At 42.4% G+C, this 27,934-nt stretch overlaps 1 protein-coding gene across 2 annotated transcripts; it reads left to right on the top strand.

Moving 5' to 3' along the window:
- Nucleotides 1-2,716: 2,716 nt before the first annotated feature.
- LOC142750852 (uncharacterized) lies at nucleotides 2,717-27,518 on the top strand. Of its 2 annotated transcripts, XM_075859826.1 has the most exons (8): nucleotides 2,717-2,871; nucleotides 19,579-19,923; nucleotides 20,559-20,948; nucleotides 22,111-22,215; nucleotides 23,048-23,094; nucleotides 24,282-24,363; nucleotides 25,629-25,668; nucleotides 26,954-27,518. In XM_075859826.1, the coding sequence occupies exons 1-8, from the start codon at nucleotides 2,811-2,813 to the stop codon at nucleotides 27,066-27,068; spliced, it is 1,185 nt and encodes a 394-aa protein (XP_075715941.1). In that variant the 5' UTR covers nucleotides 2,717-2,810; the 3' UTR covers nucleotides 27,069-27,518. The 2 variants fall into 2 exon arrangements, with proteins under 2 accessions (XP_075715941.1, XP_075715942.1); XM_075859827.1 differs by lacking the exon at nucleotides 22,111-22,215.
- Nucleotides 27,519-27,934: the final 416 nt, after the last annotated feature.

Raw genomic sequence — 27,934 nt, 5'->3', positions numbered from 1 at the left:
ACAACAGTGTCCATATAAACAACTATTTATAGTGTACATATAATAGTTCCCACAACAATGTCCATATAAATTACCTGCCATAGCGTCCGTATAAACACCTAGCAATAGTGCATATACAATAGTGCCAACATCAGTGTCCATATAAACTACCAACCATAATACACATGTAATAGTGCCAACAACGTGTCCATATAAACTACCTGCCATAGTGCAGATATAATAGTGCCAACATAGTGTCCAATAGTAGTATCAGTCATATTTCCCATATAGCATTACTTAATTGTTCTACACACCGCACCAGTGTCGGACTGGGGTGTTTAATTGCATTGTGGTTTTGCTGTTCTCATTGCAGACACTGGACACATCATTTATAAGATCTCGTTTTTTTACGTTATTTTTTTTATTTGTGAATCATTCCTTATGAAATAGACCCTAATGGCAAGTGATTGGCTCCAGTGGCAGTTTTATAGGGGATTGTCCTCTGCTAGACCTTTGGCGCCCATTTTTTCGTCAGAACCTGATCCCATCGGTCATGGGGCATAGAGGCAGCCAAGGTGGCTGCTATTGAGTTCATGAAGGATGGGGGTCCAAATCAGGCGGCCACGTTCTTCTTCATGGGCAGTATAAATCTGCACAATGATCCCTCTCATCAGCTCATAAAGGAAGGGGACAGCAAGCTGAGGGCCACAAGTGCCTGGTATGTTATATATGCCATCATACCATCACATTGCCCGGAGCTTTCCTCCCGTGTCACATGGGCTTTCTCAGACATCGAGGTCTAGATATACTTTCCTGATCTGCCGCCACTATTGTTGCACCACAACCTTCCATTTATGACCCAACCGAATATTATATACTCAATGTGTACATGGGCGGATTCTTCAAATGTTACCTGAAGTAGAAGCTGCATTTATTTGGAAATGTATTCTGCGCAAAACTAAACTTCCCGTTTTTTAACGTTTAAAGGTTTAATCCACTTAAAATGGATCCATCAGCTTAATATTCTGCCCTATGTAAGAGCATTATATTTCAGCTACAAGTCCGCACTCCTAGCAGCAAAAACGGCACAAAATAATGTTGTTCTCTTTGACTAATGGGAGTCCTTAAAGAATACAGCGCATCGTAGTTACGAGTCCATATGAGGTCGGCGTCTGAGCCGTTTCCGTAACTTCCATTCACTTCTAAGGGAGTTCCGGAAACAACGTAGCAAAACGCGCTCACCTGTTTCTGGTAAACCAGGCTACCTTCTAACTCAGTGACCGCAGCCCAGTGACAGCGGCAGAAGGTAAGATGGAGGTCAGGGTGCCCCATTCTAGAGACCTCTGGGACCCACATTTATCAGACATTTATGGCATAACGTGAATATGCTATAAATGTCTGAGATGGTAATACCCCATTAATAGTTCCTGCTACAGTGCCCCCATAAGAGTTCCAGCCACAGTGCCACCCACCTGGCCCCCTATATCAGTTTGAGCCTCAGTGCCCCATATATTAATACCAACTACAGTGCCCACTATATAAATGCCGGCCATAGTGCTGATTTTTCTTCCTGGGCTGCTGTCATAACGCCATTGGTGGTTCAGTTATTGCACCAGAGACTGACCTTTTCCCTGCTACCTGCGCAGTTGTGGCTGCAGTTCTACCAACGCTGGTCCCTTCTGCCATTACTGATCCCCTAGTGTCATTATCAGTGGGGCTGATTTGGTGTTCTGTACAGCCTATGTGCCGGGATATACTTCCAGCACATATTCTGAAGGAGCCTATTGGTCGACAGATGCCAGAATTCGGCCAGTGGTGGGTATTGCAGTATTTAGTATTAGGTAGTGATGTATGGTGTCCATAACTATTGTGTCTGTACTGACTGGGAGTGCACTAGAGAAGAATCCGGGATCGGAGCAAAAGCTACTGCTCATGAGCGACTCTACGCTCTGACTCAAAGTAGGGGGTCCTCAGCGCGGGCACCCGTCTATGACGTCTAAATGCGCTAATAAGGAAAATAAACAAGGGTTTTCCTGACGGGACAACCCCTCTAAAAGTAGACAAGTATGCCCTATCCTGTGACCCGAATTAGACCTCTGACCATGCTGCCTGCCATCTGTCCATGACCTTGCTGCCAACCCAGCAAGTCCTGAACCAGAACATACCATTACCAACCCCTACTACTGACACCATACCACGTTTCTCTGACCCTGACTACTCATCTGATGCCAACCTGGCGGTACATCACACATATTGCTGGTACCTGTTGTTGTTGTTGTTCTCCTGCTGCTGGTCTGTTCTGGGATAATATATATTGACGTCTTGGTACCATCTGAGTATTGAATATATATATATAGTGATATAGGGAAGGTGCGGGGCTAGAAGACCTTTAATCTGGTCATCGTCCCTGGGCACCTGGATCACCCAGGCGGACAATGCGCTAATATATTTTGTGCCCCCAATAGGCTCATTGGGCACCACGTCCCTTATTTTAGAGCACAACATCTCTTCTCTCAGCCGGGTGCGTCTCAGGAGCCCCTTCCAGCACCCCCACCATGTACTGGAGCCAACACTGATGTCATGGAGGTAGCAGAGAAGACGCTGTTTTAGTCTTGCCCCAGTTCGGTGCAGATATCTCCTATAGAACACATCTACGCAGATACATGCAAATATATATGTGCCCCCCTGCCTGTACATCTTGTATATATGTGGCGGCTGTATTGTATGCTGCTCTGGATGACATATGTGGGATGTGGGAGTGACCTCTTACATGTTCATTGTATCATAAGTTGTCAGTCTCTGCAGAAGTGACCAACACTGCAACAGTCAGGATGAAGTTGTGCACTAGTTGTAGGGAGAGTCTACAAATTGCCGCCCTGCTACTCTGCTCAGGTAAGACCATTGAATATTCCACTTTTCAACAGTTCTTTCTGTCTCGCAAGACTCCTGAGAAAACATTGTTCACTTTGCATCTGCATCATTTTCATTAAAAACGACTCTTTTATATTAGTGAAATGATTACAGATGTAGCAGAGCTGGATTTGTTATCTCACTCATTTGATTCTTTAGGTATAATACAATCAGATAATGAAGTAGGTTTGGCTACAGACCTGTGTAAACGATAGAACATATTGTAAATGGGCTGTGAACAACATACTCAGCTCTGCTACATCGGTACTTTTTGCATTATTGGTTATAATGTCATTGCCGATAACTCTTCAACTAATTAACTTTTAGTTTAGGGCAAACAGTATAGAAAATAATGCAGCTGCAGATGTAGCAGAGCTGAATGTCTTTTAAGTTCCTTTTTTCATATACCATGAAACAAAAACAAACATCTTTTAGGAATGAACAGACTCAGGATTGCTGCATATTTCTTATACAATGTAATGATATATTTATGTATAGAAGTTAAAATGCAGAACCAAAAACCTAATTAGTTTACAGCAATAAAGCAAATATCCGATTGGCACTTAAAAAATACTTTTCCGTTATCAATTGTAGTCAAGATGCCTGTTTGCAGCTATAGAGGCGTAACGAAGCTCCTGGGCCCCAATGCACACGTGTAACATAGTGCCCCAGCTATCATATGCCATTTATAGTACTGGTCTCCTTATAGGACACAGAGGGACATTTTGGGCCCCTGGGCTCAGGTGCGACCGTAATCTCTGCACCTCCGTTAGATTGTTATCTAGTTAAATGACAAATTTAGCTCTGCTACATCTGTATCAACATAATTTTTATTTATGACTGTTACACCAAATTGTTTTAAAATCACCATCTTCTCCATCTATAGCTACATGCCCGCGTAACTGCATCTATTACTGTCAGGGGCGTAGCTAGAGGCTCATGGGCCCCGATGCAAGAATTCTTACTGGGCCCCCCCCCCCCGCAAACTTCTCATGGCCGACGGTCCACTTTCAGCTGCATCGCTGGGTCTCCTAAGTGACCCAACAATGCAGCACTAGCAGCCGGGGGCGTCTCTAAGGCTGGGTTCACACACACTATTTACGGACGTAATTAGGGCGTTTTAGCATTGAATTACGTCCGAAAATGCGGCTCAAAAGCGTCGGCAAACATCTGCCCATTCATTTGAATGGGTCTTACGATGTTCTGTGCCGACGGTCATTTTTTTTTACGCGTCGCTGTCAAAAGGCGGCGCGTAAAAAAGTGCCTGTCACTTCTTCAGACGTAAATGGAGCCGTTTTCCATGGACTCCATGGAAAACCAGCTTCAGTTACTTCCGTAATGGACGCAGCAAAAGACGCCTCCACATGCCAAAAATTACGGTGCTGTTTTCTCCTGAAAACAGCACAGTAATTTCAGCCGTAACGGACGCTGCCGTGTGAACATACCCTCAGGGCTTAAAATGTCCGGGAAATAGCCCCAATACATATGTGTCCGCCCAAAAAAAAGTGTGTATATGAGACAGCATAGCATATCTATAGCACTACGACCCTATAAACTATGGATAGGATTAGATACAGTGGCTGAGCAGACAGTATCACACATGATAGGATTAGATACAGTGGCTCAGAAGGCAGTATCACACATGATAGGATTAGATACACAGCTCAGCAGACAGTATCACACATGATAGGATTAGATACAGTGGCCCAGCAGACAGTATCACACATGATAGGATTAGATACAGTGGCTCAGCAGACAGTACCACACATGATAGGATTAGATACAGTGGCTCAGCAGACAGTACCACACATGATAGGATTAGATACAGTGGCTCAGCAGACAGTATCACACATGATAGGATTAGATACAGTGGCTCAGCAGACAGTACCACACATGATAGGATTAGATACAGTGGCTCAGCAGACAGTATCACACATGATAGGATTAGATACAGTGGCTCAGCAGACAGTATCACACATGATAGGATTAGATACAGTGGCTCAGCAGACAGTATCACACATGATCGGATTAGATATAGGGCCCAGCAGACAGTATCATACATGATTGGATTAGATACACAGCTCAGCAGACTGTATCACACATGATTGGATTAGATACAGGGCCCAGCTCGCTGACATTGCGTCTCCAGCGCTGGACCCAGGATAGGTAAGAATAATAATTTTGCTTCTTTATGTGTTACTGATTACTTTTGTGTGTTTGTGTTTTTTTTACAGGTTCGGTTGTTGGACTTCGGATTCGAGGACTTCAATGACGGCGTTTTTTTTATTCTCAATAAAATGGTTAATGAGGGTTGTGTTTTTTTATTTCAATAAAATATTTTTTCTATGTGCTTGTATCTTTTTAAACTTTATTATCACCGCCTTAGTAATGGCCGCTGGCTGATTGACAATCTCCATTACTAAGGCGAGGCTTAATGTTAGCCGGTGCAGAGGCCAACACTAAACCCCATTATCACCCCGGTACCCACCGCCACCAGGGGTACTGGGAAGAGCCGGGTACAAACCAGTACCCGACCATCTGTAGTGACGGGCAGGCACCGGGGTGGCCGCAGGCTGGTAGTATTAGGCTGGGGAAGGCCAAAAACAGTGGCCCTCCCACCCTTGTAATGCTGCCTGCTGCTGCTGTGTTGTATCTGGCTGGTTATGAAAATTAAGGGGGACCCGACATCGTTCTTTCCAATTATTTTGTATTTTATTTTTTTTTAAATGACGTGGGGTCCCCCCCATTTTCATAACCAGCCAGATACAATAAAGCAGCAGCAGGCAGCATTACCAGGGTGGGAAGGGCCACTGTTTTTGACCTTTCCCCTCCTGATAATACCAGCCTGCGGACACCCCAGTGGCCGACCATCACTACAGATGGTCAAGTACTGGATGGTACCCGGCTCTTCCCAGCACCCCTGGTGGCGGTGGGTACCGGGGTAATAAAGGGGGTTAGTGTTAGCCTCTGTACCTGCTAACACTAAGCCCCGCCTTAGTAATGGAGGTTGTCAATCAGCCGGCGACCATTACTAAGGCGGTAGTAATATAGTTTAAAAAAAACACAAAGACATAGAAAAAATATTTTATTGAAATAAAAAAAAAACCCACACAACCCTCATTAACCATTTTATTAATAAAAAAAAAAGCTGTCATCGAAGTAGTCCTGGAATCCGCCGTAGTCCAACGACCGAACCTGCAAGAAAACACACAAAAAATGATTAGTAACACATGTGTTAGGGTATGTGCACACACACTAATTACGTCCGTAATTGACGGACGTATTTCGGCCGCAAGTACCGGACCGAACACAGTGCAGGGAGCCGGGCTCCTGGCATCATACTTATGTACGATGCTAGGAGTCCCTGCCTCGCTGCCGGACAACTGTCCCGTACTGAAAACATGATTACAGTACGGGACAGTTGTCCTGCAGCGAGGCAGGGACTCCTAGCATCGTACATAAGTATGACGCTAGGAGCCCGGCTCCCTGCACTGTGTTCGGTCCGGTACTTGCGGCCGAAATACATCCGTCACTTACGGACGTAATTAGTGTCTGTGCACATACCCTAAGGCTTAGATACAGGGCCCATGTGTGATACTGTCTGTGGGACCCTGTATCTAAGCCTACCACAAGGTAGGCTTAGATACAGGGTCCAGCAGACAGTAATCTTATACAGTATAAGATTACTGTGTGCTGGGGCCCTGTATCTAAACCTACAGTGTGGTAGGCTTAGATACAGGGCCCAGCAGACAGGATCACCCATGGGCCATGTATCTAAGCCTACCATGTGATTGGCTTAGATACAGGGCCCAGCAGACAGGATCACACAATCTGTGATCCTATCTCATGGGCCCCCTAAGCCTGATACATCGTAGGCTTAGGGGTTGTGCAGTCCCTAAACATTGATGGCCTATCCACAGGATAGGCCATCAATAGCTGATGTGTCGCCCGGGACCCGCAAATCAGCTGTTTTGAAGGGGCCGCAGCACTCGTACGAGAGCTGCTTCCCCTTCATTTCACTACTCGCTCACACTGTGAATCGCCGACACCGATTCACAGTGTGACCGGAATGAAGTGACAGGAATGAAGGGGAGCAGCTCTCGTACGAGTGCTGCGGCCCCTTCAAAACAGCTGATTGGCGGGTCCCGGGAGTCGGACCCCGCCAGTCAGGGCTAAGCTTACCTTCCTCTTCAGCCGCGGCGGGAGTTCTGTAGTCTCGATGCTGTGCGCGGCGGCATAGCGCTGTGACGTCATGCGCTGCGCACAGCGCTTGACGTCAGGACCTCCGCTGCGATCCGGAACCAGGAAGGTAAGTAAAGTATGTTACTATAGTAACAAGGGCCCGCGGCCCGAGTTACTATAGTAACTTTTTATTGATGTGGTGCGGGGGGCCGTGGGCCCCCCTGGCTTCGGGGCCCGGTCGCAATTGCGACCGCTGCGACCCCTATAGCTACGCCAGTGATTACTGTAATGTATTATGGTGATTATAAAGGCCTGCACACTGGCGTAGCTATAGGGGTCGCAGCGGTCGCAATTGCAACCGGGCCCCGAAGCCAGGGGGGCCCACGGCCCCCCGCACCACATCAATAAAAAGTTACTATAGTAACTCGGGCCGCGGGCCCTTGTTACTATAGTAACATACTTTACTTACCTTCCTGGTTCCGGATCGCAGCGGAGGTCCTGACGTCAAGCGCTGTGCGCAGCGCATGACGTCACAGCGCTATGCCGCCGCGCACAGCATCGAGACTACAGAACTCCCGCCGCGGCCGAAGAGGAAGGTAAGCTTAGCCCTGACTGGCGGGGTCCGACTCCCGGGACCCGCCAATCAGCTGTTTTGAAGGGGCCGCAGCACTCGTACGAGAGCTGCTCCCCTTCATTCCTGTCACTTCATTCCGGTCACACTGTGAATCGGTGTCGGCGATTCACAGTGTGAGCGAGTAGTGAAATGAAGGGGAAGCAGCTCTCGTACGAGTGCTGCGGCCCCTTCAAAACAGCTGATTTGCGGGTCCCGGGCGACACATCAGCTATTGATGGCCTATCCTGTGGATAGGCCATCAATGTTTAGGGACTGCACAACCCCTAAGCCTACGATGTATCAGGCTTAGGGGGCCCATGAGATAGGATCACAGATTGTGTGATCCTGTCTGCTGGGCCCTGTATCTAAGCCAATCACATGGTAGGCTTAGATACATGGCCCATGGGTGATCCTGTCTGCTGGGCCCTGTATCTAAGCCTACCACACTGTAGGTTTAGATACAGGGCCCCAGCACACAGTAATCTTATACTGTATAAGATTACTGTCTGCTGGACCCTGTATCTAAGCCTACCTTGTGGTAGGCTTAGATACAGGGTCCCACAGACAGTATCACACATGGGCCCTGTATCTAAGCCTTAGGGTATGTGCACAGACACTAATTACGTCCGTAAGTGACGGATGTATTTCGGCCGCAAGTACCGGACCGAACACAGTGCAGGGAGCCGGGCTCCTAGCGTCATACTTATGTACGATGCTAGGAGTCCCTGCCTCGCTGCAGGACAACTGTCCCGTACTGTAATCATGTTTTCAGTACGGGACAGTTGTCCGGCAGCGAGGCAGGGACTCCTAGCATCGTACATAAGTATGATGCCAGGAGCCCGGCTCCCTGCACTGTGTTCGGTCCGGTACTTGCGGCCGAAATACGTCCGTCAATTACGGACGTAATTAGTGTGTGTGCACATACCCTAACACATGTGTTACTAATCATTTTTTGTGTGTTTTCTTGCAGGTTCGGTCGTTGGACTACGGCGGATTCCAGGACTACTTCGATGACAGCTTTTTTTTTTATTAATAAAATGGTTAATGAGGGTTGTGTGGGTTTTTTTTTTATTTCAATAAAATATTTTTTCTATGTCTTTGTGTTTTTTTTAAACTATATTACTACCGCCTTAGTAATGGTCGCCGGCTGATTGACAACCTCCATTACTAAGGCGGGGCTTAGTGTTAGCAGGTACAGAGGCTAACACTAACCCCCTTTATTACCCCGGTACCCACCGCCACCAGGGGTGCTGGGAAGAGCCGGGTACCATCCAGTACTTGACCATCTGTAGTGATGGTCGGCCACTGGGGTGTCCGCAGGCTGGTATTATCAGGAGGGGAAAGGTCAAAAACAGTGGCCCTTCCCACCCTGGTAATGCTGCCTGCTGCTGCTTTATTGTATCTGGCTGGTTATGAAAATGGGGGGGACCCCACGTCATTTAAAAAAAAATAAAATACAAAATAATTGGAAAGAACGATGTCGGGTCCCCCTTAATTTTCATAACCAGCCAGATACAACACAGCAGCAGCAGGCAGCATTACAAGGGTGGGAGGGCCACTGTTTTTGGCCTTCCCCAGCCTAATACTACCAGCCTGCGGCCACCCCGGTGCCTGCCCGTCACTACAGATGGTCGGGTACTGGTTTGTACCCGGCTCTTCCCAGTACCCCTGGTGGCGGTGGGTACCGGGGTGATAATGGGGTTTAGTGTTGGCCTCTGCACCGGCTAACATTAAGCCTCGCCTTAGTAATGGAGATTGTCAATCAGCCAGCGGCCATTACTAAGGCGGTGATAATAAAGTTTAAAAAGATACAAGGACATAGAAAAAATATTTTATTGAAATAAAAAAACACAACCCTCATTAACCATTTTATTGAGAATAAAAAAAACGCCGTCATTGAAGTCCTCGAATCCGAAGTCCAACAACCGAACCTGTAAAAAAAAACACAAACACACAAAAATAATCAGTAACACATAAAGAAGCAAAATTATTATTCTTACCTATCCTGGGTCCAGCGCTGGAGACGCAATGTCAGCGAGCTGGGCCCTGTATCTAATCCAATCATGTGTGATACAGTCTGCTGAGCTGTGTATCTAATCCAATCATGTATGATACTGTCTGCTGGGCCCTATATCTAATCCGATCATGTGTGATACTGTCTGCTGAGCCACTGTATCTAATCCTATCATGTGTGATACTGTCTGCTGAGCCACTGTATCTAATCCTATCATGTGTGATACTGTCTGCTGAGCCACTGTATCTAATCCTATCATGTGTGGTACTGTCTGCTGAGCCACTGTATCTAATCCTATCATGTGTGATACTGTCTGCTGAGCCACTGTATCTAATCCTATCATGTGTGGTACTGTCTGCTGAGCCACTGTATCTAATCCTATCATGTGTGGTACTGTCTGCTGAGCCACTGTATCTAATCCTATCATGTGTGATACTGTCTGCTGGGCCACTGTATCTAATCCTATCATGTGTGATACTGTCTGCTGAGCTGTGTATCTAATCCTATCATGTGTGATACTGCCTTCTGAGCCACTGTATCTAATCCTATCATGTGTGATACTGTCTGCTCAGCCACTGTATCTAATCCTATCCATAGTTTATAGGGTCGTAGTGCTATAGATATGCTATGCTGTCTCATATACACACTTTTTTTTGGGCGGACACATATGTATTGGGGCTATTTCCCGGACATTTTAAGCCCTGAGGGTATGTTCACACGGCAGCGTCCGTTACGGCTGAAATTACTGTGCTGTTTTCAGGAGAAAACAGCACCGTAATTTTTGGCATGTGGAGGCGTCTTTTGCTGCGTCCATTACGGAAGTAACTGAAGCTGGTTTTCCATGGAGTCCATGGAAAACGGCTCCATTTACGTCTGAAGAAGTGACAGGCACTTTTTTACGCGCCGCCTTTTGACAGCGACGCGTAAAAAAAAATGACCGTCGGCACAGAACATCGTAAGACCCATTCAAATGAATGGGCAGATGTTTGCCGACGCTTTTGAGCCGCATTTTCGGACGTAATTCAATGCTAAAACGCCCTAATTACGTCCGTAAATAGTGTGTGTGAACCCAGCCTTAGAGACGCCCCCGGCTGCTAGTGCTGCATTGTTGGGTCACTTAGGAGACCCAGCGATGCAGCTGAAAGTGGACCGTCGGCCATGAGAAGTTTGCGGGGGGGGGGGCCCAGTAAGAATTCTTGCATCGGGGCCCATGAGCCTCTAGCTACGCCCCTGGGCCTGCATCTTACATATATTTGGGTGGGTTTGAGAGAGAGAGAGAGAGAGAGAGATATGAGATAGATAGATAGATAGATAGATAGATAGATAGATAGATAGATAGATAGATAGATAGATAGATAGATAGATAGATGGATGGATGGATGGATGGATGGATGGATGGATGGATGGATGGATGGATGGATGGATAGATAGATAGATAGATAGATAGATAGATAGATAGATAGATAGATAGATAGATAGATAGATAGATAGATAGATAGATAGATAGATAGATAGATAGATATGAGATAGATAGATAGATAGATAGATAGATAGATAGATAGATAGATAGATAGATAGATAGATAGATAGATAGATAGATAGATAGATATGAGATAGATAGATAGATAGATAGATAGATAGATAGATAGATAGATAGATAGATAGATAGATAGATAGATAGATAGATAGATAGATAGATAGATAGATAGATAGATAGATATGAGATAGATAGATAGATAGATAGATAGATAGATAGATAGATAGATAGATAGATAGATAGATAGATAGATAGATAGATAGATAGATAGATAGATGATAGATAGATATGAGCTAGATAGATAGATAGATAGATAGATAGATAGATAGATAGATAGATAGATAGATAGATAGATAGATAGATAGATAGATAGATAGATAGATAGATAGATAGATAGATAGATAGATAGATAGATAGATGATAGATAGATATGAGCTAGATAGATAGATAGATAGATAGATAGATAGATAGATAGATAGATAGATAGATAGATAGATAGATAGATAGATAGATAGATAGATAGATATGAGCTAGATAGATAGATAGATAGATAGATAGATAGATAGATAGATAGATAGATAGATAGATAGATAGATAGATAGATAGATAGATAGATAGATGATAGATAGATAGATAGATAGATAGATAGATAGATAGATAGATAGATAGATAGATAGATAGATAGATAGATAGATAGATATGAGCTAGATAGATAGATAGATAGATAGATAGATAGATAGATAGATAGATAGATAGATAGATAGATAGATAGATAGATAGATAGATAGATAGATAGATAGACATTTATAGCCGTTTTGTAGTGTTCATATTATCTACTGTTTGTAGGAGAAGGAGGCAAAAAAACAAAAGGAATGTGTAATTTACAAGGAAAAAAGGGGCCACAGTAAGGGGGTCTCAAGTTCGATGTAGAGGGATCTGGTAACAGCTTAACCTCATCACTGTCACGGGGAGCTGGAATGCATTGCTGACCCTCTGAGAGCCAAAAGGTTAATGGGCTAGAATTTGGGGGATGCAGATAGGATATTTTCTCTACAGATTTCAGAAGTACAGATGTAGCAGAGCTGAGTTTGATACTCGGCATGATGTGCCATGACATAACAATGTATTATTTTGAGATGTTCTGTTACTTTGTGGATAATTTGTCACCGCCTCTTTGGAGGAATTTCTTTTTATGCGCGATAATCCATCAATTTATCTGAATGGCAGCAGTTCTGGGAAGAAGAGTGATAGTCTGATATGACATTGCATTCCTGCTGCTAATGCATCCCATCCATGGAGAGCAGGCATGACTAATCAATCATGCAGGGAGTACAGGCCAATCAACCTTCATTCAGATGGTTTCTGTAAATGTACCTTTACTCCATACTTTTTCCTGCTGAGTGGGTGGGCTCATCCTACGACTGTGGAGGGCACACTGACCAATCATACGTCTCCCTCTTGTTATTAACCATCCCCTTTTACAGTACAAAGTCTCTTACTCAGAGAGATAAGTGACAGCTGCAGCTGCATCCCCCTCCTCCCTGACTTCTCACTCTATTACACTGGATTCCTTTTTTTGTGGGGGATGGGGGTTGAGGCCATTACAACTTAAAAATTTTGTATTTTGCGACTCTAACTCTATGGTAAACTGGTATAATGTCAACTCAAAATAAGAAAAAAATATGAAAATAAAGAAAAGTAAGAACATAACTAAGGCTTCGTTCACATCTGAGTCAGGGCTCCATTCCGTCTGAGCTTTCCGTCAGAACGGAGCCCTGACTGACACAAACTGAAACATTAGGTTTTTCCGTTTCCATCACCATTGGTGCCAATGGTTTCAGTTTGTCTCCGTTGTGCAAGGATTCCGTCGTTTTGGTGGGATGAACACCATAGTCGACTACGAAATCAATTGTGATGGAAACGGAAATCTATGGTTTCAGTTTGTGTCATTCAGGGCTCCATTCGGAATGTCGGGACGGAGCCCTAACGCAGATGTGAACAGAGCCTAATACAGGCAAAGCAATTCCTTACATGTAAAAGTCAGAGAAAGCTGCAGAACAGGTTCTTTAGGGTTTTTAACGAGCCTGTAGTTATTTAGAGGGTCTGTTCTGGGATCTGTATTTATTCTGAGGACTATTTTCATTAAGTGGGTCTAGGGTCTGTATTTATTTAGGATGTTGGTACTGGGGTGTATTTATTTAGGGTTCTGGGGACTGTTTATCTAAGGGGCCTATATTGTTTAAGGGGTCTGCTCTAGGGTGTGTATTTAGTGGGTCTCTTCTAGGATCTGTATTTGTTTAGGGGGTCTATTAGAGTCTATTAGAAAAGAGGTCTGGAATGGGGTATATTTTTTAGGGGGTCTGTATTTATTTAGGGAGCTTGGTCTGTGAACTGCATTAGTTTAGTTGATCTGGTCTGGGGACTATATTTCTTTAGGAGTTCTGGGGTATGTGCTTATCTAGGGTGTCTATATTTGTTTAAGGGTTCTAGTCTAGTGTGTGTAGTTAAAGAGGCTCTGTCACCAGATTTTGCAACCCCTATCTCCTATTGCAGCAGATCGGCGCTGCAATGTAGATAAGAGTAACGTTTTGTTTTGTTTTTTAAACGAGCATTTTTGGCCAAGTTATGACCATTTTTATATTTATGCAAATGAGGCTTTCTAAAGTACAACTGGGCGTGCTTAAAGTAAAAGTCCAACTGGGCGTGTATTGTGTTCGTTACATCGGGGGTTTTTTACTACTTTTACTAGCTGGGCGTTCTGACGAGAAGTATCATCCACTTCTCTACACAACGCCCAGCTTCTGGCAGTGCAAAGACACAGCGTGTTCTCGAGAGATCACGCTGTGACGTCACTCACTTCCTGCCCCAGGTCCTGCATCGTGTCGGACGAGCGAGGACACATCGGCACCAGAGGCTACATTTGATTTTGCAGCAGCCTCGGCGTTTGCAGGTAAGTCGATGTAGCTACTTACCTGCAAACGCTGATGCTGCTGCAGAATCAACTGTAGCCTCTGGTGCCGATGTGGCCGACACGATGCAGGACCTGGGGCAGGAAGTGAGTGACGTCACAGCGTGATCTCTCGAGAACACGCTGTGTAGAGCACAGGTAGGGAGCCATACAGAGTACAAGTACATGTAGTATAAGTAGAGAGTAGTATAGTACATGTATTACAAGTAGAGATCAGTACAGGACATGTAGTACAGGTACATAGCAGTATAGTACATGAAGTACAGGTAGATAGCAGTATAGTACACGTGGTTCAGGTAGATAACAGTACAGAACATGTAGTACAGGTAGAGAGCAGTACAGGAAATGTAGTACAGGTAGATAGCAGTACAGTACATATAGTAGAGGTAGAAAGCAGTAAAGTACATGTAGTACAAGTACAGAGTAGTGTAGTACATGTAGATAGCGGTACAGGAAATGTAGTACAGGTAGAGAACAGTACAGGACATGTAATACAAGTAGAGAGCAGTACAGTACAGGACATGTAGTACAGGTAGAGAGCAGTACAGTACATGTAGTATAGGTAGAGAGCAGTACAGTACAAGTAGTACAGGTAAAGGGCAGTACAGTACATGTAGTACTTGTAGAGAGCATTTACAGTACATGTAGTACAGGTAGAGAGCAGTACAGTACATGTAGTAGAGGTAGAGAGCAGTGCAGTACATGTAGAACAGGTAGAGAGCCGTACAGGACATGTAGTACAGGTAGAGAGCAGTGCAGTACATGTAGTAAAAGTAGAGAGTAATACAGTACATGTAGTACACAGGTAGAGAGCAGTACAGTATATGTAGTACAAGTAGAGAGCAGTACAGTATATGTAGTATAAGTAGAGAGTAGTATAGTACAAATATGACAAGTAGAGATCAGTACAGGACATGTAGTACAGGTAGGGAGCAGTATAGTACACGTAGTACAGGTAGATAGCAGTACAGTACACGTAGTTCAGGTAGATAGCAGTACAGTACATGTAGTACAGGTAGATAGCAGTACAGTACATGTAGTACAGGTAGATAGCAGTACAGTACATGTAGTACAGGTATAGAACAGTACAGCACATGTAGTACAAGTAGAGAGCAGTACTAGAAATGTAGTACAGGTAGATAGCAGTACAGTACATTTAGTACAGGTAGAAAGCAGTAAAGTACATGTAGTACAAGTACAGTGTAGTACAGTACATGTAGTACAAGTAGGGAGCAGTACAGTACATGTAGTACAGGTAGATAGCAGTACAGTACATGTAGTATAGGTAGAAAGCAGTACAGTACATGTAGTACAGGTAGAGGGCAGTACAGTACATGTAGTACAGGTAGAGAGCAGTACAGGACATGTAGTACACGTAGAGAGCAGTACAGTACATGTAGTACAGGCAGAGAGCAGTACAGAACATATAGTACAGGTAGAGAGCAGTACAGTACATGTAGTACGTGTAGGGAGCAGTACAGTACATGTGGTACAGGTAGAGAGCAGTACAGTACATATTGTACAGGTAGAGAGCAGTACAGTACATATAGTACAGGTAGAGTGCAGTACAGGACATGTAGTACAGGTAGAGAGCAGTGCAGTACATGTAGTAAAAGTAGAGAGTAATACAGTACATGTAGTACACAGGTAGAGAGCAGTACAGTATATGTAGTACAAGTAGAGAGCAGTACAGTATATGTAGTATAAGTAGAGAGTAGTATAGTACAAATATGACAAGTAGAGATCAGTACAGGACATGTAGTACAGGTAGAGAGCAGTATAGTACACGTAGTACAGGTAGATAGCAGTACAGTACACGTAGTTCAGGTAGATAGCAGTACAGTACATGTAGTACAGGTAGAGAGCAGTACAGTACATGTAGTACAGGTAGAGAGCAGTACAGTACATGTAGTACAGGTAGAGAGCAGTACAGGACATGTACTACAGGTAGATAACAGTACACGTAGTACAGGTAGAGAGCAGTACAGTACATGTAGTAAAGGTAGAGAGCAGTACAGTACATGTAGTACAGGTAGAGAGCAGTACAGTACATATTGTACAGGTAGAGAGCAGTACATATAGTACAGGTAGAGTGCAGTACAGGATATGTAGTACAGGTAGATAACAGTACACACACATAGTACAGGTAGAGAGCAGTACAGTACATGTAGTACAGGTAGAGAGCAGTACAGTACATGTAGTACAGGTAGAGAGCAGTACAGGACATGTACTACAGGTAGATAACAGTACACGTAGTACAGGTAGAGAGCAGTACAGTACATGTAGTACAGGTAGAGAAGAGTACAGTACATGTAGTACAGGTAGAGAGCAGTGCAGTACATGTAGTACAGGTAGAGAGCAGTGAAGTACATGTAGTACAGGTAGAGAGCAGTACAGGATATGTAGTACAGGTAGATAACAGTACACTACACATAGTACAGGTAGAGAGCAGTACAGTACATGTAGTACAGGTAGAGAGCAGTACAGTACATGTAGTACAGGTAGAGAGCAGTGCAGTACATGTAGTACAGGTAGAGAGCAGTACAGGACATGTAGTACAGGTAGATAACAGTAAAGTACACGTAGTACAGGTAGAAAGCAGTACAGTACATGTAGTACAGGTAGAGAGCAGTACAGTACATGTAGTACAGCTAGAGAGCAGTACAGTACATGTAGTACAGGTAGAGAGCAGTATGGTACATGTAGTACGGGTAGGGAGCGGTACAGTACATGTAGTACAGGTAGAGAGCAGTATAGTACATGTAGTATGGGTAGGGAGCAGTACAGTGCATGTGGTACAGGTAGAGAGCAGTACAGTACATATTGTACAGGTAGAGAGCGGTACCGTACATATAGTACAGCTAGAGAGCAGTACAGTACATGAAGTACAGGTAGAGAGCAGTACAGTACATGTAGTACAGGTAGAGAGCAGTATAGTACATATTTTACAGGTAGATAGCAGTACAGTACATGTAGTATAGGTAGAAAGCAGTACAGGACATGTAGTACGGGTAGAGAACAGTACAGGACATGTAGTACAGGTATAGGGCAGTATAGGACATGTAGTACAGGTAGAGAGCAGTACAGGATATGTAGTACAGGTAGATAACAGTACAGTACATGTAGTACAGGTAGAGAGCAGTACAGTACATGTAGTACAGGTAGAGAGCAGTGCAGTACATGTTGTACAGATAGAGAGCAGTACAGGACATGTAGTACAGGTAGAGAGCAGTACAGTACATGTAGTACAGGTGGAGAGCAGTACAGTACATGTAGTACAGGTGAAGAGCAGTAAAGGACATGTAGTACAGGTAGAGAGCAGTGCAGTACATGTAGTACAGGTAGAGAGCAGTACAGGATATGTATTACATGGAGATAGCAGTACAGAACATATAGTACAGGTAGAGAGCAGTACAGTACCTGTAGTACAGGTAGAGAGCAGTACAGTACATATAGTACAGGTACAGAGCAGTATAGTACATGTAGTACAGGTAGAGAGCAGTACCGGACATGTAGTACAGGTAGAGAGCAGTACAGTACATGTAACACAGGTAGAGAGCAGTACAGTACAGGTAGTACAGGTAGAGAGCGATACGGTACATGGAGTACAGGTATACAGCAGTAAAGTACATGTAGTACAAGTAGGGAGTAATACAGTACATATAGTATAGGTAGAGAGCGGTACAGTACATACAGTACAGGTAGAGAGCAGTACAGCTTATGTAGTACTGGTAGAGAGCGGTACAGTACATGCAGTATAGGTAGAAAGCAGTACAGGACAAGTAGTACGGGTAGAGAGCAGTACAGGACATGAAGTACAGGTAGAGGGCAGTACAGGACATGTACTACAGGTAAATAACAGTACAGTACACGTAGTAAAGGTAGAGAGCAGTACAGGACATGTAGTACAGGTAGAGAGCAGTACAGTACATGAAGCACAGGTAGAGAGCAGTACAGTACATGTGGTACAGGTAGAGAGCAGTACAGTAAATATAGTACAGGTAGAGAGCAGTACACTACATGTAGCACAGGTAGAGAGCAGTACAGTACATGTAGTAAAGGTAGATAGCCGTACAGTAGAGCATTTGTAGAGCTGGTAGAGAGCAGTACATGTACTGATTCACAGACACTTTACCAGCAAAATAGGCACAATGATCATCTGCATCTTCCAGCCAGTCGCACGCAGATCGCCACTGTCTGTGACACTTTGAGTTGAATGGATTTTTACATTAAAATAGTCCAGTAAAGGCCATTTGTAAGTTAGAAATATTGTAACCTAAGGCGATTGTAACTTGAGGGACCATCGTACTTAATTATAAGCAATGTGAATAGTCTTTAAGATTCCATTCTGCTCTACCATTGTACATATATTTTTCAGAATAATAGTATTTTGGTCAATATCTTGATATCAGCATTGCTCAGGAGCCTCACCCTCTGACTCAAAGCCCAAAGCTACAACCAACTATCCACTAGTACTTGACATGGTTTGCGCTAGGTCAAGCATTGTTGTTATTTTTTACTTTCTTTTCGGAATTGTGAAACTTCCTTATTACATTTAAGGAAGTAAATTTGCTGATTTCCACTTTCTCTCGTACAGTGTTCTTCCCGGGAACTTGCATTATTCATAAGCTAGCCAAAATGGAGCCAGGATTTGGCTATCTCCTCAGACTTTGTCGCTGATATTAGTTTCCTGTTTTTTTTAACTTTTTGTTTAATGATAATGATATTGACGATCTAGAAATCATTGTCATTTATTTCCTCAGGAGCTGTCTGATTGCTGACATTGTTTTGGATTCTATTGACAGATGGATCCTGTTATGACATTTTACATTGTTGTATAACCTTAGAAATTCTTAACAAAAAAAATCCACATTTTTGTTGGGAATTTAGAAAAATACGGTCACCTGATCAACAAGACCTACTTTTGTGACCAACACAGAATGATCATAGTATTCAAATTCCATGTATGTGACTTTCCTATAACTTGGCTAATTATATAAAGGTCCAAATAAATATTTCGAACAACTGACTGTCCTTAGATGCCTATTGCCCTGGCCCTAAACCGCCAGGAAAGGGAATGATGGGTGTGAGTTCCATGGGGCTCATTGAAAATTTAGGTTCCATTCCTAGTGGCCTTACATCTTTTCAATCTCTAAGATTTGCCAACCACTGATGAGGACCTTCTAATGCGACCAAAGAATAGTCCTAGAAGGGATGAAGGTCATACAGTGTATGGACCTCATGTTCTGAGACCTGAAAGTGTGGTGGCCACAAAATCCGTTTATGAGCATTATTGCCCTATTTGTAAAAGTGTAATTATAAAATAAAACAACCTATTTCCCTTGATCATTTTTGATTTATTTTTCTTTTTGCAGTCACTGTGTTATGTCAAAAAGTAGTAAAAGGAATTGAAGGACAACCTATCACTTTGCCATGTTCTTACAAGGTCAAACAAACTAGTGACCTCACAAGTATGTGCTGGGGACGAGGAAGTTGCCCAAATTCACAATGTAATGAAGTACTCATCTGGACTGATGGCACCAAAATCACTTCTCGATCATCTTCACGCTATCAGCTCAATGATAATCTCCAGCTAGGCAGAGTATCTCTGACCATTGCTCAAGCAAGTCTTGACGATGCTGGGACATATTGCTGCCGTATCGAACATGCGGGATGGTTCAACGATGAAAAGAACAACATAAAGCTGACGGTTGTAAAAGGTGACTGTGATATATTGAAAAGTTTGATCACTGTGATTGCTATTTTTGCATTGGTATTAATGTACATGTTTAAAAATTTATTTGGTGACAACTTGATGGCTCAAATAATCCAAACCTTCGAACCCTCTCCTTATGTAAAACAAAGGCTAATCCAGTTTGTAAATATACAACTATTTTCAATTGGGGCAATTATTAATGGTTTTGGGGCACTTCCTATGGATCTTGGGTGACCACCTATAACGTAAAGTGGGAACAGCAACAGAAGACAAGAACATTGGCATCTGGAGCGCGTGCTGTTGGAAAAAGATGCTCCGGTATATCAAGCTTAAAATGCCTGAAATTCTCTATACCATAGACACCTATAATGTGGCACTGCTATTATCTGGCCATAAGTCTTGTAGACAGGGTAGGACTGGCCCAGCAGAGGATGAAGTTCTGACACAATAATGGGCTTCAAAGGTCCAGCAGAAGACAACCCCATCAGAAGCTGAATACTCCTTAGCTTCCATTTCTTCAACTTTTTTTTTGTTCTTGATCATCTCTAGAGCAGCAGTCCTATGACGTAAATGTATTTGTCCTTGTCATATTGTAAATTAAATTTAGATGCCTACAATAATGTTATTAATTTTTTTTAGAACCACCAACAACAACAGTGAAAACAACTACTCCAGCACCTTCAACTGTGAAGACAACCTCAGCACCTCCAACTGAGAAGACAACTCCAGCACCTCCAACTGAGAAGTCAACTCCAGCACCTCCAACTGAGAAGACAACTTCATCCCCACCACCACCTGTACAGACTACTTCAGAACCTTATTATATCTGGACCAATCCATTAACTATATATGGGGAGATAACAACTCAACCACCTCCATCAGTTATTAAAAATACTTCACCATCACCCCTACCACCACGTTTCAGGACTGATAATCCACCATCTTCAACTGCAAGGACAATTGCTCCATCACCAAATGTGTTTCCTGCTGGTACGACAGAACAGACAGACCTGACACCAAAGAGTTCAGGTAAAACCAGCAAAATTTATTTCTTAGTTCAATAGTATATAGCGAATGGTGTATTGATCAAGATGTTTATGTGTAAACTGTGTATAAATCTATGGGGGGATTTATTATTTTTTCTTGGCTGGTTATAAGTTGTAGAAATGTCGCCAATGGCTCAAAAGTCGCAATTCGTGTAAAAAAATTGCGACTTGTAAGGCATTTTGTTTACTAAAGAAGTAGGTGGGGCTTATCGGAAGGAGTGTGGTGTAAACTGGCGTAAATTAGAGCGTAACTCTTCTCCAGCTCATGCGCCTCTTTATATCAGAAATACATGAGAATACATGAAACCTTGTAATATGTCTTATTAGGGGAAAGTGCGATCTTCCTCACCTTGTAGCAGTCTGCAGCTCTCCGTTCCATGCCTAAATGCTCCCTGTAAATGTTCAGAAACCTCCTCAGTCCCCAAGAAAGTGTAAAAAAGTAAATAGAAGACATGGAAGAGGAGGAGGAGGAGGGAGATGCAACTGCAGTTTCTCACTTACACCTCTTCTACACAACCAAGTTCGGGCCGTAAAAAATGGTCCGTATGCCGGCCGCATTTTCCGGCCCGACCATGGTACAGGTGAACGGGACTCCAGCCATTATAGAGATTTATGATGGTCTAAGAGTCTCTGCCTCCCCATGGAATGATGTTTCATACCGTATAATTTTGTTCGGTATGGAAGAGCAGTTCCGTGGGGAGGCAGAGACTCCTAGCATCATAAATGTCTATGATGACAGGAGTCCCGTTCACCTGTACCGTGGTCGGGCCGGGAAATGCGGCCGACACTTGGACCGGTCGTGTGCAACTGCACTTAGTGCTTTAGTGAAATAGCATGAGGGTATAGGGGAGTGGAAGAAGAAAGGGAGATATCTGACAGGCCCAAAGCACAGTTATTACATCCCACTAGAGGAAATGGAAAATTGTCACCAGTTCAAAATTGTGTCATTTTTTGTATTTGCTTTATTTATTTATTTTTGAGAATTATTGAAGAAGACGTTTTTTTTTTTGTTTTTTTTTTAAATGAGAATTTTGACAAAAATCTTACGATGGAAATTATATTTACCTGGATAAACAACGTAATTACCTTCGTCTACAGAATTGAACATTTTTTAGAATATTCTGTATTTGCTTATTTTTTTTTAGATGTCCCTGATTTTCTTCCTGATTATTCTGCTGAATCAAATGATAAAGATCAGGAACACACTACACCTTCTCTATGGAATGAAAGACTTTCCCCGAATAATCATGGTAACACTACCACCATAATAATAGTAACACTATGACCAGAGTTTTTCGGATGATAAGGGGTTATTAGGGAGAATTCAAAAATATTTTTTTTACGATTTCCAAGCCTCTAGTAAAAGAAGAAAAGTACAGGCAAGATGGACATATCCAATCTTACAATAAAGCTATACTTTACAGTAAAACCTCCTATAATTATCTGATTTGCTTTGCGTTGACAAGGTTTATATCAGGATTATTAGTTTTTAGATTTCTTATTTAAATTCATTCGAATACTTTGCCCATTTATCAAGAGCTTCATCCATCTTGCCTTCCACATCTATCTTGCCCAACATCTTGACCAACACTCCCAGCAGCTCATCTGATGTTTCTATACCATAGGTTTGGTCCTAGAAAATGCCATTGGTTGTCTACAGGCCAATTTCAGCATTCTTTTTGTCAAATGCCAAATGGGCAAGAATTTTGGATTAGTATATATATATATATTCCTAAGGTATCATTTTTGTTTTACCAGAGAAATCAATAAAAAAAATTCAGACTAATGGTTCAAATCAGGGATGTAACAGAAAAGGGTTGCAAAAGTTGCAGACGTACCTGGGTCTTGGTGTCTGTGGGGCCCCCTGTGGCCCTCTTCAACATAACAGGGCACCAGTACTATAAATAGTTAGAAGACAATGTTAGACATTCTGCTTCGCAGGTCCGAAAACTTGTGTTGGATTAGCCATAATGCCTGGAAATCCCATATGAATAAGTTTAGGGAATTTCATGCAAAAATATATTTGATACTTGTGGTTCTTGTGGGTGCTGTCCTTTTAATTCCATTTTTTTTCATTTTCAGGCAACTCAGATTTGTTTCAAGGAAATGTTACAGAACAACTGAAAAAGGTAAAAAATGAGGGGACAATTATTGACTACACTGAGCCAACTAATATCCCAATAATATAATATAACAAAAATAGCCCCATGCCGAATTATACAGTAGTACAAATGACCTGATAGCCTGTGTGTCCTCTGTGGGTCAGCAGACGACCGGTGTAGGCAGATACTATACATATTTAGGCCTGATATTAGGGCCTACACTACTACTATGCCATTGGTTGTCAACATGAGGAACAATGCATGGCCAGTGCTGACCCTCTGCCATGACACCCAGAGGGGCAAATGTTATATATATATATATATATATATATGTATGTATGCGTCTGTAAGTATGTATGAATGAGTTTTCAAGATCCACTAATCTGGAATTTCCGATAAATCAATGCCCCTTATGTTCATCTTCTTGCCAATGTAGCATCATTCCTGAAGCGTCACTGTGTAGGATTTGCAAAACAGTCCCATGCACTTGAATAGGACCTTGACATAGCACCTTAAAAAACAGAAAAAAAACTAAAGCCCCCTCATACTCACTGGGATCATTGCTGGTATGGCTAATCGATATGTCACTGAATCATATTGTGCTAAAACCCTTGAGCTTAAATATCTTATGTTTGGAGAAGTCTTTAAGTAAACCTTTGAAGGCAATTTTTTTTTTTTTTTTTTAAATAAATGAATGTTTTTTTTTTTTTTTTAACAAGTTTTGAAATTGGTTTTATTAAACAAAATATTTATTTTTTTGAAATACACCTTCCATGTATCCTGGATATAGAGAAGCTGTATCTTGCGGTCAAATCCGAATCCGTCAGATCAGCAGGACTGACGGCTTCGGTGAGTGCTGGTCCTGCGTATCTCCGAAACACAAGATCTAGCTATCATCGATCACATATAAGCTCATGAACTCTGATGTGATCGATAATAGCTGGACCAGCGCTCTGGAAGCCATCAGCCCTGCTGACCTGACGGATTGGGCTTTGATCGCAAGATGCAGCTTCTATGTATCCTGGATCTCAAAAACATTTTTTAATAAAACCCAATTCAGAACTTGTTGAAAATAAAATAAAACATTGATTTATGTAACAAAAATGCCTTCAAAGCTTTACATAGCCTTCAAGGGGAAAAGTTGTCGATTTCCAAGTGCCAAGTAGATCTGGTATCCCCCTAGACCACCGTTCTGACATGTCTTTCTCTTACAGGATAAAAGTGCCTTGATCATTGCTATTAGCTTGTCTGTCATTGCGCTAATAGTGATCAGTGTGATACTTCTACAATTAAAAGGTGAGTCCAAAAATATTTAAAGGGGATGTCTAGTTTAGAAAACCTATTTTCAAACACCCTATTAGAGTATTCTGATTTAATAGAGAGGGGTTCTTCATTCAGGACCTCCATAAATTAGCGAGAATAAAAAGCAGCTACAAAGAGCGTCTCCCTCGCTTTGGAGGAATCAACACGTCCATGCATTACACGGTCAGCCCACTGATTTCAATGGGCACTGTGTAATGCTTCATTTCTCCAGTGGCGGCGCTGACAGATTTCACATAGATTACGGCCGATCGCTGGAAGTCCCAGTAGCGGGAAACGGTAATAAGCTTATTTTATGGGGGATTCTTCCAATAAAAAGAGATTGTCCTATGCAGACAACCCCATTTCATGTGTAGACAGAAGAATTCTAAAGATGAGGAGGCTTCGGGTTAAGGAAAAACTGCATAAACTCGGACTCCGTATATTTAGAAACATGAAATAAAGATGGCAGATATATACAAGGTGGTTCATGTTCCCTACTTTTATTTTATTTTCTGCAAAAATGCTCAAGATTTAGATTTTTAAATTGCTTTTTTGCATAGAGTCATTTGTAGCTATAATAATGGTGGATAGCTACAATATTATAATATTATAATCGACTTAAAGACGACCTGTCACTAGGTCATGTAAGTTGATTGGTTTATTGACCTGAATTTCGCTGTCTCCCTGATTCCAGAGATGTTTTTTTTGTTGTTTTCCTAAACCATCTCATTCCAGAGATATGGCTCACTGTTGTGTTGGCTCCCTCTATGCTAATTTGCTGTTGTTAGCCAACAGGGCGTAAACTACACTCAAGCTACCTTGCGCTGATTGGTCAGAATCAGAGACAGGGAAGTTAGCTCCACCCCGTTGGCTAACTACAGCAAATTAGCATATAGGGTGCCAACACAACAGTGGGCCATATCTCTGGAACGGGGGGTTGTAGGAAAAAAAAACAAACAGCACTGGAATCAGGGGGACAGCGCTATTTAGGTCAGTAAACAAGTTCAACCTATATTACCGAGTGACAGGTCCTCTTTAAAGGGGCTCAAAGGGATGGGTCTAGTGACAGGGGACGTAATATGTATTATGTTGTGTTCCACTCATTGTGTCAAAGGAAATCAATTGCGCATACCAAAAAGCTCCGTATGGAATGATTCACATGGCTACCCATAGCTGTGTCTCCCAATTATTTAAATTATTTCCAATTACGCACCTTTACCTTTATCTAAAATTCTATACATTTCTTTTTCTTTTTTTAGGTCAGAAAGGAGGACATTACCTTTTAGGCCGGAATCCAGAGTAAGCATCATTTGGACTAACCCTGTTCTTTTATCCAAATGACACATTATTTTTGTTTTATTAAATAGATTTTATGTGTTTCTCAAACAAAATCGAGAAATTAGGTGTAAAGTCCTCGGCATTACTATGATGCCAGATTATAATATTTTCTAGTATCCAAACACAGTCACTAAAATGAAAAATCCTTTCTAGACTAAAATCCTTGGAATACGTTAGTCCAGTGCGCAACGATCCAATGCCAAGGGTGAAGGGTTTTAACTTAAAGAGGTAGTCTTGTTTAAAAAAAAAACATAACATTTTCATGTAACCTATTAGTCAAGTATCAGTTAATAGAGGGGTCCCCCATTAAGCACCCTCATATATTAACCAAAGCGTAGAGTGGCTACAAAGACTATCTTTCACTCTGGATGACCCGGAACATCCATGCATTACATACACAGCCCAATGCTATAAATTAGAACTGTGTAATGTTTTATTTCCCCTGTGGTGGCGCTGCAGGGGAATTCAGCAGTGGCTGACAGGTTCTTCCACAAATTACAGGTGATCGTTGTGATCTCAGCAGCAGGACACCGTATGGTCAACTTATTGTTAGAGGACCTTTCTAACATAGAGGAATTGTCCAAAGAAGACTACCCCTTTAAGCCTTAGGAAATTCGTTGAGTTTAGAGTAAAAAAAACAATAGCAGTGTCACCCTATTAGTGGTTCTAAGTTTGCAATATCGTCCATGTCAAAATTTGGTCATCCAGAGTGGATTTTGGGTATGGAGATGGCAGAGGCAGAAAAAGAATCCATATAGAAAGTATATTAGAAAGTCTTTTCATTTCAGACATGTTCCCAGGGTTGTTTTCAAATACCCAAAATCTGGACAGTTCCTTTAAGGAAAGCTTATTGGCCATATTTTGTTGCATCAGTGTAAGGGTATGTGCACACACACTAATTATGTCCGTAATTGACGGACGTATTTCGGCCGCAAGTCCCGGGCCGAACACAGTGCAGGGAGCCGGGCTCCTAGCATCATAGTTATGTACGATGCTAGGAGTCCCTGCCTCGCTGCAGGACAACTGTCCCGTACTGTAATCATGTTTTCAGTACGGGACAGTTGTCCTGCAGTGATGCAGGGACTCCTAGCATCATACATATGTATGATGCTAGGAGCCCGGCTCCCTGCACTGTGTTCGGTCCGGTACTTGCGGCCGAAATACGTCCGTCAATTACGGACGTAATTAGTGTGTGTGCACATACCCTAAGAGTTACTGTATACTGAATTAAGTGTCTTGTCCCCAGTCTTGAACTTGTCACCCATGCTGTGGAACTGATGACCGAACTAGAGGCAAATGCAAAAGACTCAGACAGAGCTGAAACCAACCATACAGAAAATATGATTGACGTTAAAAACTGATAAATAACCAAACTGGAGATTTCGGTCTTCTTTACCAGTTACTTGGACAATCCGTTTAGTGGTTTTTTTCTATTGAAATCAACCACATATTTGTTTCTTGCACCAATACTCAGAGGCAAGTTGGATCATCTGGAACCATAAAATAGATGGGGGTGCCCGATATATTAAGTTGCAATTCCGGTTACATATAAAAAAAAAAATAAATCAACATGTTTTTATCCATAGGGGGCAATATTGTTGAACAGTAGGAGGCGACAATGAGCACTGGGTTATAGAATACAAAATGTATAGTGAAAAAAGTTTACCAAAAGTTTTGCTCACCTCATATCTTTCATTTTAAATTGCGTTTTTCCAATGCGTTTTGTAAAGCAATGTAGACATAAAAAATCCAGAAAGCTGTGGGTGCTCGTAAATCCTCCTGAACTTGATCCTGTGTCGACAGCAGGTTGTAGAAACAAAAATAGTGTGTAGAAAAGGCAGATCCAGCACTCAAATATAAAAAATTAGATTTTTATTGGGTCATTTAAAAAAAAAATTGGGATAAAAGAATAATCCCGGGACCACGCTTACGCGTTTCAGACCACTGGGGTCCTTAATCATAGCTAGCTTTGATTAAGGACCCCAGTGGTCTGAAACGCGTAAGCGTGGTCCCGGGATTATTGTTTTATCCCCAAAAAATTTTAAAATGACCCAATAAAAATCGCATTTTTTATATTTGAGTGCTGGATCTGCCTTTTCTACACACTATTTTTGTTTCTACAAAATGTATACTTTATCCCGAGGTATGACTGAAGTGACATTCGGAATAAAGAAAAAACTCTGTTTGTAAATCGCTATTGTTTTAAAGCCTTTATCATAAAATGTAG

Source organism: Rhinoderma darwinii, chromosome 3 (assembly GCF_050947455.1).
Source record: "Rhinoderma darwinii isolate aRhiDar2 chromosome 3, aRhiDar2.hap1, whole genome shotgun sequence".
In the NCBI taxonomy this organism is placed as follows: domain Eukaryota; kingdom Metazoa; phylum Chordata; class Amphibia; order Anura; family Rhinodermatidae; genus Rhinoderma; species Rhinoderma darwinii.
This window is presented reverse-complemented; position numbering and strand designations above follow the sequence as displayed.